Here is a 16,250-nt window from a genome sequence, read left to right as displayed (position 1 = left end):
AGTGCAATGAGCAATGCAGTCAAATCAACAATTCTGATGCCTACTACTTTTGCATTTAGAATTGGATTTACACTAGGCTAACATTATCTTTTGCTAACATTATCAGCACGTGTTGTCAGTGTGTGGCGAAGTACCGGGTACGCTGCGTTGTCAAGGTAATGGACGCACACCATGAAGAAAGGGCCTTTGCTGATTGGCTTGCATCTCGAATTCCGATCAAATCCTAACATCTGATTGGTCAGAACGTTTATCTCATATGAAAAGCGGTTTAGGAGCCATTCTGGCTTTACAACTGCAAACCCCAGTGATTTATCCAGATTACCACACGTAACTGCTTGCTCGCTAAAGCTATAACTATTACACCCATAAAAGTAAGTCGAAGATCTCGCTCTCAACCATGTTTTGTTTTTGTTTACATCTGATGTGTTACTTAGACAAGCAGAAGCTTTAGCCAAATTCTATTTAAATGTTTAGCGAGCAATCTAGCCATAATAAAATCAGTCTAGCTTTCGACAATTCAAGGCTAGCGCGTTAGCAAGGTTGCTGTGATTTGGAAGACACTACTTTGCAAACTAGCTACCTTTTGAAATGCAATGCAGTGCTGTTTATATTACATGAATAAATCAGTAGCTAGATTAAAATCACCTGTTCGTCAAATAAGGAACTTTAATGCAATGTTTTGGTTAGCAAGGACCAAGGTCAAGTTTGGAAAAAGCCTGGTTACCATGACAACGTTTACTGTTTAGAACAGTGGCCATAAATCAGACACTGTTGTTCGTTTTTTGTCTATCAGCTTGATACAGACACATTATCTTATTTTATTCATTTTCACCTAATCCCCATTGCCCTTCCTGTGTCAGGCTGCAGAGGTTAGTGTGGCTGGTGTGCAGGCTGAGGAGGTGCAGCTTCAGCAGGGGGTGAGGGGAGGAGAGGAGAGGAGAGGGGGGAGGAGGAGGAGGAGGTGGAGGAGCTGTCTTTGGGGAACCAGCAGGAGCCAGACCATATCAATACACCAGCTCAGCTGCAGGAAGAGGAGGACCAGCAGGGCCCTACACTGGAGACAACAAAGGACCACACACACACAGCAGGCAGAGGTAGGCTTGAGACCATACTGTATGCCAAAGAGGGGATGCGATGTGAATACTGAACACAATGGATGAGTGAATGTATGAATGAATCAATGCAAGATTTTTTGGGTCTGGTTTTGTAGAGCATCATCGAAAACCTGCAGAGGAAGATCACTTCACTAAAGGGCGCTATCACCAAAGTGACACCTGTAAGACCACGACTGAAACCACTAAATTGCGTACTAATTCAACAGGCATAAAGAAAATAGTATAATCAATAGCCTACATTTACCATCCACCCTGGCTTCTGGGTTCTGGGCTATGTATCAGGATAGCGAGTCGGCAGACACTGAACCAATAGAACTTGAGACCCAGCTGAACCCCACAGTAGAGCAGAATCAGGACCAGGACCTGCAGGCCTTACTGGACCAGTTGCACCAGGAGAGAGACAGTCTGAACAGACTGGTGCAGAAGCTCAGCCTTACAGGTGAGTTACTCTGGGGCTGGACTGAGTGAATGTATAGCGTTTTGGGAGGAAACGCTTCACTTATACATTTAGAACACTGAAGATGGTGGAACAAATGCCTAATTACATTTCAAGTTAATATTAGAGGGTAGTGGAGAATGTGATGCCAGAATGTGATTGAACATTGTTGGCTGTTCTACAGAGAGAGAGCAGGTCCTGTACACAGAGCCAGGCGGCAGGGGGAAGCGTGGCTCTCGTCTGGACAGCTTCTTGCGGAGCGTGGAGGAGGAGAGGGACTACTACAGACAGGAAGCAGACAGCCTGAGGAGGATGCTGAGGGGCAGGTGCTCCTGTAGCCCCTGTCGGGGGCACCTCCAGAGCCGCAGCCCCACCCGTCAGCCCCCTGTCAAGGTAAAGGAATGTCTGTCTAATATTAACTTGAAATCTAATTAGGCATTTGTTCCTCCATCTTCAGTGTTCTAAATGTATAAGTGAAGCGTTTCCTCCCAAAACGCTATATATCCATTTTCAGAAATGTTGGTAAATGAGCTTTTATTGTTTAAAGAAATGTTTGGTGTGTTTTTTCACTCTCTAATCATGGCATGGGGTTGTTCAATGACAGACATGTATTTGTTTACAATCTATTACTTGATGGTTTCATTTCAGAGAGATAATAATAATGTTTTTTTGCGAAATGCTATAGATCCAGCTCACTCTCAGAGACATAAGTAGTACTGCTAGGTTTTACACAGTCAAATGGAATAAATAACTACATTTTGAATAAAGAACTGTAGAAATGATACATTTGTGACATCAATATAAAACAAATATAAAAAATAATAATGTAATTCAGTAATATGAGATCTGTATGTAAAACATTTACATTTGACATTTTAGTCATTTAGCAGATGCTCTTATCCAGAGTGAATTACAGTAAGTGCATTCATCTTAAGATAGCTAGGTGAGACAACCACATATCACAGTCAAAAATACAGGATACGAACATTCCATTCCAGCTAAACAATATAACGTTTAGCAAAAAAACAAACATTTTCATACACATCTAAAATCTATGAATTAAGCAACTGAGAACAGTAATATTTTACACACACATGAAGGTACCCATAATCAATCATTTCTGAAGAAAAAATACAAATATGAAAAATTGGTGGATATAGCGTTTTGTAAATAAACTCTTCAAATACGACTTTTTCCGGATTAATAAAAAAATTATGAATTTCTGACCAATGTCTCCTGGACTGCTAGCCCTTTGTCATGATACTAATGTAACAGCTGATGTACTCTTTTGAAATCTGACATCATGTCTTGTTCCCTTATGTTGGGCAGGGGGGCAGCTATGACTCTGAGCTGATGAGGGTCTTGAGAGAGCGGGACGAGATGCAGAACATGCTTGATAAGTATGAGCGCCACCTGTCAGAGATCCAGGCCAACGTGAAAGTTCTGACTGCCGACAGAGACAAGACCAGCATGCACTACCAGCAGGCTAGTGCCATTCTTAAAGGAAAAGTTAACGCCAACAAAACACATTTTGTCAGACGTTTTCTTAGCTCCGTTCCAAATGAATGGGAAATCATTTTGCGGGTAACAATCCCATTCCTCATTAGGCCCAGCAGGAGATAGCATCGCTGCGTCGCGAGGTGCTGAAATCCAAGTCGTCGCGCGCAGCTAAGAGCAGTGTCACCGTGTCAGCTCAGAGCATCCTGAAGCGCGTGGAGGCGGAGAGAGACGTGGCCACGGTCGACCTCCACCGAATGAGCACAGAGAGGGACAGTCTGAGGGAGAGACTCAAGGTCAGCGTGTTAACCAGATTGGATAATAATCTACTTCTGAGTGTTCCAGCATGGCCATCTATTGACTACCAATGAAAGTGTGTGTGTGTGTCCTGCTGAGAGAAAGTGTCTATATGTGTGTTGCGTGTTGTCAGATCTCTCAGGAGACAGCCATCAGTGAGAGGGCTCATCTGGAGCAGAGGGTGGAGGACCTGCAGACAGCCATTCTCACTGTGAGGAGGAGGAGAAAACCACAATGACTAGAACAGACACAGTCTTTAAATGTCCTCCGTTTGAAATGGAATGTTCATGCTGCTAATTGCAATTCATGGCGATGCTCCTTGCTGTAGCTGGAGCATGAGCGAGGGGACCAGAAGAGCCGTCTTGCCCTGATGAGGGAGTCCATGATGGGGCTTGAGGAGGAGGTCCACACCCTGGGCAGGAAGCTGACCGCTGCTGAGGACGAACACAGCAGGACCAGGAACGAGTGTGTCATGCTGAGGTAAGCCAGGAACCAGCACTGATGTTTGAAGTCATGTGGTTGGGGAGTCACTTCCTGCATCAGCCACATACTTGGCATGTGTGGGAACTGTTACTTCTATAGCGTCCATTTAATCCCTTTTATAGCATCATTTGAAGTGTGTGCGCGCACGTGTGTGTGTGTTCAGACTGTCCAACGGTGAGACACAGAACGCCCTGAGTGACAGCCAGCGCAGACTGACCTCCCGCATTGGAGAACTACAGAACTCCCAGGAGAGGAACAAACTGCTGGACGAGAAGAACGGTGAGGAGACAAGGTCTACCTGCCTGTGTGTGTGTGTGTGTGTGTGTGTGTGTGCGCTCATCCATTCTTGTGTGTGTGTGTAATAACGCTATTCCAGATAACCTTACCACACTGAGCCTTATCTGTTGTGTCAGACTCTCTACTGAGGCAGGTGTCTGGTCTAAGAGAGGAGGTGAGCGGTCTACAGTCCACCATCACTGACCTGGACCAGAGGAGAGACTCCCTGCAGGAGCAGCTGGAGAACAAGACTGACCTCCTCAATTCAGCCCACAACCAGCTGGACGACAAAGTAATCAACTGAACACTAACAACACACACAGCCAATTGCACCAGAATACCTGCCAGCATACCTACCAGCCACTATGTTTAGGAAGTTGAAATGTCCACTTGGATATCACCTCATGAGATGTGACACATTAGTCTAATATCAGTTATTGAGTGATGGTCTCTTTGTTGCCATGTTTTTTCTTCAGGAGAAAACCATCAGGAATCTGAGGTTGACCATTGAGGATCTGGAGACATCAGCAGAGTGAGTCTGAGTTGTCCAGTACCACAAAGCTTCACACAGCAGCATCAGATGCCAAGTCACCCTACCAAGGTTCACTCAGAGACACATATGGATTGCACCACCTGTATAAGTTAACCTCTAAACTCTGACCCCTGGCTGTGACCTCTCTGTTCCCCAGGAGTGTTCGTGAGGCGCTGGCAGGGCGGGAGCGGGAGCTGGAGGCTTTGAGGAGGAGGCTGGGGGATGCGGGGGAGGAGCTGGGGGCTTTGGCCAAGGTGAAGGATGCCACCCTAAGGGAGAATGCTCAGCTCCGAGAGGAACTGGACAAGAGCCGTCTCAACAACCAGGTCAGATACAGCACTCTCTGACCAAACCAGGGTCAGGATGATCATTTTTAAACTTTGAAATTATCAACCTTTTAGGATTCTTAATATTTAGGGAGGATGGTATGTAGCCTGGTTGCTGTCTCTGTTCAGCTATTACATTCCACTCCTTGTACTCCGTGTCATTTGCCAAATAACAGGAGTGGCAAGGAGTGGAATGTTAGCTAAAAAGACTGGTACCCAGACTAGATGGCATTGGCTCATGGTCCAGAATAGTTTTTCATCCCAGGTGATTGGCTAGGGCAAACAGTAGTAGAAAACACACATATTATTCATGATATACCAAACCGCATGGCCATTATCTCTTTAGAATCTCACAAACACTTTGTACAATCTAGTTTGTTTTGCTGTCCAGGCCCTGGAGCTGAAGTCTGAGGACTCTGCCCAGGAGGTGCAGGAGCTGCAGAGGAAGGTACAGGACTATGTGTCTGACGTCTCCCGCATCAAGAACCTGCTGTCCACCAAGGTAACCTCTGCTGGCACTGTGAATGGATGATATTTCTATCTGTGATCTGTTAGTTATGTCTTGTCGAACAAACAATCACTCATCCAGAACAGCTATGGCTGCGTTTACACAGGCAGCCCAATTCTGATATTTAGCCCAAATATTGGCAAAAAAGCTGATCTGATTGGTCAAAATACCTATTAGTGAAAAAATAATCAGAATAGGGCTGCCTGTGTAAACGCAGCCTTTGAGTTTCAGATCGATTCCTATTTGAAAATCTTTATTTTTTTCTTTCCTCCTTGTGCTTACTATAAGCGGCAATCAACGTTTTCAGACTGGAGTTGGGTAGGGATTGATAGTCAAGACCTTTTAACTTGTACTGTTTCATTGTGGAGCTAAATAAATAATTCAAATGTGTGTGTGTGTGTGTGTGTGTATGTCCACCAGGAGCGGGAGTGCAGGGAGCACCAGGAGGCTCGGCGGCGTGGCTCGGCCCAGGCCGAGAGCTGGGAGGGGCAGGCGCGGCAGGCGGAGGGGAGCATCAGCGAGCTGAGGCTGGAGCTGATGACCTCGGACACGGAGAGACGCAGACTCAGGGAGAAGGTGGAGGCTCTGGAGGCCAGTCTGCAGGAGGTCGGTCCACCCTCACTGTCTCTATCATTAGGGATTATCACTGGGCACACACTGGGTCTTATTCATTAGGCACCAAACGGACTGAAACAGGGTGGGACAACCTGAAGTTGGCCAATAACAAAAGCTCATTTTAGTTTTATGTGTAAAAGGTTTCGCAACATGTTAACATGTTGTGCGTAATGAACACGACCCTGGACCCCTATAGTTGTGTGTATCCTAGGCGTTGTCTGCAGAGCGGAGCTGCAGCAGCCAGGTGTCCCAGCTCAACAGGAGTCTGCTGCACACTGAGGAGGAGCTGAGACAGGCCCAGGGGGAACACACCGCCACTCAGACTGACCTGGAGAAGACCAGGGAGCTCTGTGTCAAACTGGACGCCAGCAAGGAGGCTGTGAGTCATGGAGGGGATGGTGTGTGTGCGCATATGTCAGGATGTTTATGTTTGTGTGTGTGTATGTTAACAGTACACTGTGTGTGTGCTTGTAGGTGCAGTGTGAGCTGGATGCGTACCGCTCGGAGTTGGAGCTGCTCAGGAAGCAGCTGTCCAGTGAGCGTCTGAGCATGAAGAGCCTGGAGTCCATGCTGGTGGCCACCAGGGAGAAGGAGCTACACCGACAGCTCAGCTCCCAGGAGAGACACACTGAGATCCAGCTGCTCAGGGACAAACTCACCGCGGCCGACAGCAAGGCGTAAGCAGACACTTGGTCGCTGTTGGAAGGGTTTCTGATTTGTTTGTCTGTTTTGACAGCTTCCCTCTTTGTTTCTCTCCCTCTTTCTCTTTCATCTATCCATCTCCAACTCAATTTCCATTTCTCTCTCTCTCTCTCTCTCTCTCTCTCTCTCTCTCTCTCTCTCTCTCTCTCTCTCTCTCTCTCTCTCTCTCTCTCTCAGGAGCTCTCAGAGTAGGGAGGTGGCTACATTGAGTACTCGTTCGGCACAGCTAGAGGCTGAACTGGACATGACCAAGAGAAAGCTATCCACTGAGCGGTTTGAGAGGTCTGTCTGCCTCTATGTCTGTCTCTAGTTGCTTGTCGTAAAGGCTTGGCTTGTGCTTTACTCTCTCTCTCTCTCTCTCTCTCTCTCTCTCTCTCTCTCTCTCTCTCTCTCTCTCTCTCCCCCCCTCTCTCTCTCTCTCTCTCTCTCTCTCTCTCTCTCTCTCTCTCTCTCTCTCTCTCTCTCTCTCTCTCTCTCTCTCTCTCTCTCTCTCTCTCTCTCTCTCGTAGGGAGAGGGCAGTGCAGGAGCTGCGTCGTCAGGGTCTGTCATCATCGTCCTCTGGTCTGCATCCCTCCTCCCCTCACCAGCGTCGCTCCCTCAGCCCCAGCAGGCCCCTGTGGTCCACCCCAGACCACCTGTCCAGAGAGAGATCCCCAGAGAGGTGGGGCCCCTCCCTGAACACCTCACATTGAATACAACACACATATATTTCTACATCTCACCATGTGTGTGTGTGTGTGTGTATGTGTGTGTGTGTGTGTGTGTGTGGTGACAGGAGCCTGGGGTTCAAGGACCTCTACGACTGAACAGATCTCCCTCAGGAGGAAAGACAACCCAACCTTCTCTCTAGTCCTCACCATGCTATGACGTCATTCTTCAACTCAAACCCTGTGATGTCATGATCCGCGTGAGGACCTCAGGTTCAGAACAACACTCCTAGACCGAAAATAGAACAAGTGTTATCTCAAATGTATGTTTTATTAAATTTCACAAATGAACTGACATCACTGTGTTTGGTTGTGTGTATTTTATCTGTGAATTGAGTGAACGTTCAGTATATTTTTTATGAAGATTTGATTAAAATGAAACACAGCTAAAAGAGGGAAATTATGTTATTTCATAATGTATTCTATTTTTAGTAAATTGTCTGAGAGAAGTGCTTTAATAAAAATAATAATTTTCGTTCTGGTTTACTTTTCAGTCATAAGTTAGTTGAACCTTGCAGAATGGTAGGCTACATGTTCAACTGGCCACTCAGTCTCTACCCCTGGGCTGCTTTGTTCTCTAAATCAGAGATGGGAAACTGGTGGTCCGCACAGCCCCTCTTTTGTAGGACCGCGGATCAATTGACAAATGTGTTATTTTTATTTATTTTAGACGGGGTCTCAACTTAATGTTGAGAGCTAGAAAAGTAGAAATTTGGTTGTGCTTCAGCAGTTGTTCTCTTGTTATGTCAGTCACTGACAGTCACTCAATAAGCCCATGTCAGCCAAAAAAATTTTTGATTGGTAAGTTAGTCTAGCCATCTAAACTTATAGTAATCATGGTCGAATTATCAACCGGGGGCCCCCATTGATATTGTTATTCCCTCTCACTCAGATTTCATATTAAATAGGGCTATTATATCTCCCCACCCTATGGCAAAGTTAATAGAATTGCAGGACATTAGCTGTAAAACTGCTCATTTTTCTCTCCGCCCCATTGCATAATGAGTAGAATTTCATGTAATTAGTTAGAACATTTCTAAATCTTCTCTCTGCCAAATGGAAAAATGTGTAGAATTGCTGCAAACTTGCTTTAAAACTGCAACATTTTCTCTACGCCCCATGGCAAAATGTGTAGGAGAACAGGGCCACCTTCAGCCTAAAAATAGGAAAGCCCTGAAGAGGGAAGGTGAACGGAAAGAGAGGGAGAGAGAGAGAGAGAGAACAGTGAAAATACACAGTGTTGTGTACCAGCTAGTTATACTTGTGGGGCTGTTCTGTAGAAATTGGTGTGTGTGTGTGTGTGTGTGTGTGTGTGTGTGTGTGTGTGTGTGCATGCATGTGTGTCTAGTTTCATGGAGTGACTAGCCGTGTGCCAGGTGTGTTCATGTCATAACACTCCTGTTCTGTCTCAGAGGTAGGTTGGGTAGGCTGAATGGCTGGGTCCCGCCCAGGGTAATGACTATCCAAAGGTTGCTACCAGGCTGCTGCCTGACTACAGGATGCAGGAGAGCAGAGTTTCTAGCGCAGGGTTCCCCAACTGGCGGCCCGCTGGCTGAATTTGGCCCGTGGGTGATTTGATTTGTCCCTCCCAAGTTTTCTGAACAATTTTTTTCATGTATTTTATTTTATTGTTGGATTAATTTTGGAAATCTGTTCTGAAGAATTCCTACGCATAATAGAGAGACACAGTATATGGGATCATATAGAAATGTAAGCAAGGTTTGAAATGATTATGTTTTAGTCAAATATTAGATATGTTTGGGCTTCTTGCGGTCAATTTGCAGTCTAACAATTATTTGTAATTGTGTTCCGGACCCCTGACCATATGCTCAAGAAAAAATTGTCTAGCTGCTGAATCCAGTTGATGATGTCTGTTCTAGCGGGTCTCTAGAATGGCAGAAATCATCTACTGTCAAGGGCTGAGGTAAGTGTGGTGTGGGAGTCAGGCGCAGGACACCGAAGCTTAGTCCAACAAAGTTTACTTGTGCAACACAAGGCAAAAATACAATACACGGCCTCAACAAAAACAGGCGAGCGATTACGCAAACTGTGCTTAAACCTCAAAACAACAAACAGAGCAAACACGCAGCACTAACAGACAGGTGAATAACAACACACAAACTAACCAACACAAGACAGGCAACTTATAGGACACATCATCAGACACAAACGGACACAGGTGCAATAGACAGACAAAAGCAATCAACCAACGAAACATCTAACGGTGGCAGCTAGTACTCCGGGGACGGCGAACGCCGAAGCCTGCCCGAGCAAGGAGGAGGAGCAGCCTCGGCAGAATCCGTGACAGTACCCCCCCCTTGACGCGCGGCTCCAGCCGTGCGCCGACCCTGGCCTCGGGGACGACCAGGAGGACGCGGAGCCGGGCGCGTGGGATGACCCCGGTGGAACTCGGTCAGGAGAGATGGATCTGGGATATCCGTCCTAGGCACCCAGCACCGTTCCTCCGGACCGTACCCCTCCCACTCCACGAGATACTGGAGACCCCCCGTCCGACGTCTCGAGTCCAAGATGGTCCTGACCGTGTACGCCGGAGCTCCCTCGATGTCCAGAGGGGGCGGAGGGGTCTCTCCTATCTCACTTTCCTGGAGTGGACCAGCTACCACCAGCCTGAAAAGAGACACATGGAACGAGGGGTTAATATTCTTATAATCAATAGGCAGTTGTAACCTGTAACACACCTCGTTCAATCTCCTCAGGACTTTAAAAGGCCCCACAAACCGCCGACCCAGCTTCCGGCAGGGCAGGCGGAGGGGCAGGTTTCGAGTCGAGAGCCAGACTCGATCTCCCGGTGCGTACACCGGACCCTCACTGCGGTGGCGATCGGCGCTCGCCTTCTGTCGACGGATGGCCCGCTGCAGATGGAAATGAGCAGCGTTCCACGTCTCCTCCGAGCGCCGAATCCATTCGTCCACCGCAGGGGCCTCGATCTGGCTCTCGTGCCATGGTGCCAGAACCGGCTGATACCCCAACACACACTGGAAAGGGGTTAGATTAGTGGAGGAGTGGCGGAGAGAGTTCTGTGCCATCTCTGCCCAGGGGATATATCTTGACCACTCCTCCGGCCGGCCCTGGCAATAGGACCTCAGAAACCTACCCACATCCTGGTTGACTCGTTCTACCTGCCCATTGCTCTCTGGGTGGTAACCCGAGGTAAGGCTCACCGAGACCCCCAAGCGTTCCATGAACGCCCCCCAGACTCTGGAGGTGAACTTAAATTAGGCGGTCACGAACATCGAGCGGAACGTACGTCCGCCCCACCGGACACTCTGGGGGAGTAGGGTCGGTACGCAGTGCCCGCTCGATCTCCGCATCGACCTCCCACACCACCGGAGCCACCAGACAAGACTCCGGCAGTATGGGAGTAGGCTCAATGGACCTCTCCTCTGTGTCTCATACCGCCGAGACAGGGCGTCTGCCTTACCGTTCTGGGACCCTGGGATGTATGTGATCTTAAAAACAAACCGGGTCAGGAACATGTTCCACCTAGCCTGACGAGGGTTCAATCTCCTAGCTGCCCGGATGTACTCCAGGTTACGGTGGTCAGTCAGAATGAGGAAAGGGTGTTGAGCCCCCTCAAGCCAATGCCTCCACACCTTTAGGGCCTGGACTACAGCTAACAGCTCCCTGTCCCCTACGTCATAATTACGCTCCGCCGAGCTGAGCTTCTTAGAATAGAACGCACAGGGGCGGAGTTTAGGTGGCGTGCCGGACCGTTGCGACAGGACTGCCCCAATACCAGCCTCGGACGCGTCTACCTCAACTTGGAATGGTAAAGCGGGGTCCGGATGCGCCAGCACCGGGGCCGAAGTGAACAGGTTCTTTAGTTTAACAGATGCCCTGTCCGCCTCAGCTGACCACTGCAAACGCACCGGATCCCCCTTTAGCAGGGACGTAATGGGAGCTGCCACCTGTCCAAAGCCCCGGATAAACCTCCGGTAGTAATTAGCAAAACCCAAAAACTGCTGCACCTCTTTTACATTTACATTTACATTTTAGTCATTTAGCAGACGCTCTTATCCAGAGCGACTTACAGGAGCAATTAGGGTTAAGTGCCTTGCTTAAGGGCACATCGACAGATTTTTCACATAGTCGGCTCGGGGATTAGAACCAGCGACCTTTCGGTTACTGGCACAACGCTCTTACCCACTAAGCTACCTGCCGCCCATACAGTGGTTGGAGTTTGCCAATTACGCACGGCCGACACACGGTCAACCTCTATCTTCACACCAGACGCGGACAACCGATAACCCAAAAAGGAGACGGACTCCTGGAAGAACAAGCATTTCTCTGCCTTGACATACAAGTCATGCTCCAACAGCCTCCTCAACACTCGGCGCACCAGGGCTACATGCTCGGCTCGTGTAGAAGAGTACACTAGGATGTCGTCGATGTATATTACCACACCCTGCCCATGCATGTCCCGGAAAATCTCGTCAACAAAGGATTGGAAGACTGAAGGAGCATTTATTAACCCGTATGGCATGACGAGATACTCGTAATGACCCGAGGTGGTGCTAAATGCTGTTTTCCATTCATCCCCCTCCCTAATGCGCACCAGATTGTACGCGCTCCTGAGATCCAACTTTGTGAAGAACCGCGCTCCGCGTAATGACTCCCTCATAGTCGCAATCAGAGGAAGAGGGTAACTGTACTTAACCGTGATCTGATTGAGACTACGGTAATCAATACACGGGCGCAAACCCCCGTCCTTCTTCTTCACAAAGAAGAAACTTGAGGAAACCGGGGAAGTGGAGGACCGTATGTATCCCTGTGCCAAGGACTCGGCTATGTAAATCTCCATAGCCGCTGTCTCCTCTTGAGACAGGGGATACACACGGCTCCGCGGAAGTGCCGCTGCTGTTTGGAGATCTATCGCACAATCCCCCTGTCTATGAGGTGGTAGCCGTGTTGCCCTAGCTTTGCTGAACACAAGTGTTAAATCCTCATATTCAGGGGGAATGCGCATTGCGGGCACTTGGTTCGGACTCTCCACCGAGGTCGCCCCTAAGGAAACACCTAGACATCTCCCTACACACTGGGCAGACCACTCCATAAGAGCCCTCTGTTGCCACGCAATAGTAGGATCATGGGCGCTTAACCAGGGAAGCCCCAGCACCACGGGATACGCAGGAGAGTCGATCAGATAAAACGGAATGATCTCCTCATGACCCCCCTGCGTCGTCATCTTAAGTGGTGCTGTGACTTCTCTGATCAACCCCGACCCCAGCGGCCGGCTGTCTAGGGCATGAACAGGAAAGGGGGCTTGTACCGGCCGAAGGGGAATTCCTAACTTATAACAAAATTCCCGATCAACAAAATTCCCAGCTGCGCCTGAATCTACTAGCGCCTTATGCTGGGAATGAGGTGCCACCTGTGGAAATCTCACAGGTATACACAGGTGACCAACAGAGAGCTCTGGGTAAGTGGGGTGCCTACTCACCTGAAATGACTCCCCAGTGCGTGACCTGTTGTCCCCTCTCCTAGGAGACCCTCCCCAGCACCTAGCCGCAGTGTGTCCTCCACGGCCACAGTTGGTGCAGGGGACGGCCCCCCTCGGGTTCTCTCTCCTCCTCTCCCTAGCGCCCCCAAACTCCATGGGAATCGGCTCGGAGGTGCTGGAGGGTGGAATGGACGACCCCCACTCGGGACGTCCGCGGGTAGCCAGCAGGGTGTCGAGACGGATGGAAATGTCCACCAACTGGTCGAAGGATAGGTTGGTGTCCCTGCAGGCCAGCTCACGACGAACGTCCTCTCGTAGGCTACACCGGTAATGGTCGATGAGGGCCCTCTCATTCCACCCCGCATCCGCCGCGAGAGTCCGGAACTCCAGGGCGAACTCCTGTGCACTCCTCTTCCCCTGTCGGAGGTGGAACAGACGCTCCCCCGCCGCCTTCCCCTCAGGTGGATGATCGAACACAGCCCTGAAGCGGCGGGAGAACTCCGCGTAGGTGATGGTGGCAGCGTCTATTCCCCTCCATTCGGCGTTGGCCCACTCCAATGCCTTGCCGGATAGACAGGAGATGAGGGCGGAGACGCTCTCGTATCCCGAGGGCGCCGGGTGTATGGTGGCCAGGTAGAGTTCCACCTGCAGGAGGAACCCCTGACACCCGGCTGCAGAACCATCATATGCCCTCGGGAGCGAGAGCCGAATGCCACTGTGTTCCGGTGCTGGGAGAGGAGGACTAGCCGATGGTGATGGTAAGGTGTGCGAAGGCGTGGGCACCTCTCCCGTAACCAACCGGCGCAGAGTGTTGGACACCTCGTTCATGGCGGCCCCAAGTTGCCGGATCATGGTGTCTTGGTCGCTGATCCGATCCTCCAGCGACTTGGGTGCCGCCGCTGCTCCTGCTGACTCCATGTTGTGTGTTGTTCTGTCAAGGGCTGAGGTAAGTGTGGTGTGGGAGTCAGGCGCAGGACACCGAAGCTTAGTCCAACAAAGTTTACTTGTGCAACACAAGGCAAAAATACAATAGACGGCCTCAACAAAAAACAGAGGCGAGCGATTACGCAAACTGTGCGTAAACATCAAAACAACAAACAGAGCAAACACGCAGCACTAACAGACAGGTGAATAACAACACACAAACTAACCAACACAAGACAGGCAACTTATAGGACACATAATCAGACACAAACGGACACAGGTGCAATAGACAGACAAAAGCAATCAACCAACGAAACATCTAACGGTGGCAGCTAGTACTCCGGGGACAGCGAACGCCGAAGCCTGCCCGAGCAAGGAGGAGGAGCAGCCTCGGCAGAATCCGTGACATCTACATAGAAATAGAAGTTGTAGAATGGATATCAACTACAAGACCCTGGTACTTGCCTACCGAGCAGCAAGAGGAACAACCCCCCCCCCCCCCCCCTCTTACTACCCCCCCTTTACTAGCTCTAACTTTGCTGATAGCTACTTTATTGAGGAAACATGTACTTACTATGACTGATGTGTGGTTGTCCCACCTAGCTATCTGAAGATGAATACACTAACTGGAAGTCGCTCTAGATAAGAGCGTCTGATAAATAACTAAAACATAACATGGTGATCCCATTATAGCGGATCAACAGACATTGCCATTGATTGTTCCATGTATGTGAAGAACACTGAGAAATGCACTGAACTCTGAGAGGTGGATGTGAAAAGCATTACATTGGGAAGATACTGTACCTTGCAACACCTGGATCTGGTATTCTTCATGAATATGAAATAAATAAGTGGGTCTCAGTATAAATAGTTAATAATCGAACAGATGCTAGCTAGTCTCTCCCTTGCCACACCACTCACCTAGAAACCATGACAGTGAGGTTAATGTTTACACTAGCCTTCTTTGTAGGGGAGCATCACTGTACCAAGTAAAGCCCAGGATATTGGACATATCTAACTCTAGAAGCCAATGTTTGCTGGGCTGAGGTGTGCAGGTTCCTCCTTTGCCCGTACAGGCAACATAAGGCAACGCTCTTAGAGATATTATTATTAAGCACACTTTGTCCAGTGAGGGAGGAAGTGGAGGTAGGGGTGTCAGAGAGGTGAGCTGTCTGACTCCTAATCGTTGATTGGGTGGGTGGGACTGCCTTGGCTGCTTTTGTAAGGCCCAGGGCTAATGTTTCACTCAGGTAACAATGTACTTGAATTGGAGTAGTCAGAATCATGTTAGATAACACACAGGTCACAGGATTGAACAGTAAAGTACACAGAGGGGTGAAAACATCACATCCTATAGAAACCTGGTAAACCCAGGAGGCTATAAGGTAGACCCAATGCCTAGAACTGGTCACTAATTACAACTTATGAACTGTACTTGAGAACTTATTCACTCCAATTATTAACTCTTTATGAACACATACTGAGATACGTAACTGCATTCAGACATTCAAATGCTTTTGAATGGGAGTACTTCAGCACATTTCTAACTTTAAAGACGTTTCCTAATACCCTAAAAGGTATAGGAGGGATGAATGATGCAGAACAACACAAACTCTTTGTTCTCTGTACACGGTTCATTTAAGACAGCTTTCCACTGACTGACACTATTGTCACTAATCCTATGAACATTATCCTTGCAGCTGCACTCTCTCTCTCTCTCTCTCTTTTCTCTCTCTGATCTCTCTCTCCACTCCCTCTCTCCCTTTCTGTCCTATCACCTCTCTCCTATCACCTCTCATTCTCTCGTTCCGTCCGTTTGCAGATGGCTGTGGAGTAAGGTGGCTGAGGACTTGTATGTGTGTGAGTGCGTGCGGGTGGAAGGACACATCCTCCCCTTGGAGAGAAAGAGAAAACAGAGAAAGAGAGAAAGGAAGAAGCAGCTGCTCTCCAGTAACAGGGTAAGACAATTCCACCCGACTGAACTTGAGCTGACTCTTACTGTAACTGACCTAGAAACCACCCCCCAAACAGTTGTATCTGTTGATAAAGATGCTAATTGATACGATAATTTGCAACGTAATCTTTCATTATTGGGGTATTTTTTTGACCTGCTGTTGTACAGTATTTCAACTGTTTCTTGTTCCATAACCTTTGAACTTTGAACTACAGTGTGTTCAGCACGAGTTCTGCATTCCTAAAGGGGATTAACTGATAACAATCAAATCGTGTCTGACGACCTAAATAAACAGATCCTGTGTGATTATTCCACTGCCAAAACAAAAGTTTACAGATAAACTTCAAACTGTTTCTGTAAAAACCCACTGTGCACTCATCTAGAAAGAGGGATGATTGCCATTACAGTGTTTGCCT

The 16,250-nt window shown here is 48.5% G+C and overlaps 1 protein-coding gene across 1 annotated transcript; it reads left to right on the top strand.

Annotated features, from left to right (window-relative positions):
• Window positions 1-1,388: 1,388 nt before the first annotated feature.
• LOC311121339 (centrosomal protein of 135 kDa-like) lies at window positions 1,389-7,888 on the top strand (the record flags this gene model as incomplete). The annotated part of the gene is made up of 17 exons (XM_084195841.1): window positions 1,389-1,554; window positions 1,736-1,944; window positions 2,881-3,036; window positions 3,159-3,344; window positions 3,479-3,556; window positions 3,674-3,825; window positions 3,992-4,107; window positions 4,242-4,396; window positions 4,581-4,636; window positions 4,794-4,962; window positions 5,354-5,464; window positions 5,891-6,076; window positions 6,297-6,464; window positions 6,560-6,762; window positions 6,965-7,069; window positions 7,297-7,449; window positions 7,564-7,888. The coding sequence occupies 17 exons, from the start codon at window positions 1,389-1,391 to the stop codon at window positions 7,592-7,594; spliced, it is 2,400 nt and encodes a 799-aa protein (XP_084051967.1). The 3' UTR covers window positions 7,595-7,888.
• Between the last annotated feature and the right edge of the window lie 8,362 nt (window positions 7,889-16,250).

The sequence above is a fragment of the Coregonus lavaretus genome, assembly GCF_964263955.1.
Source record: "Coregonus lavaretus genome assembly, contig: HAP1_SCAFFOLD_1802, whole genome shotgun sequence".
Classification (NCBI taxonomy): Eukaryota; Metazoa; Chordata; class Actinopteri; order Salmoniformes; family Salmonidae; genus Coregonus; species Coregonus lavaretus.
Note: the sequence above shows the minus strand (reverse complement) of the source record. Positions and strands in the feature narration are given on the sequence as shown.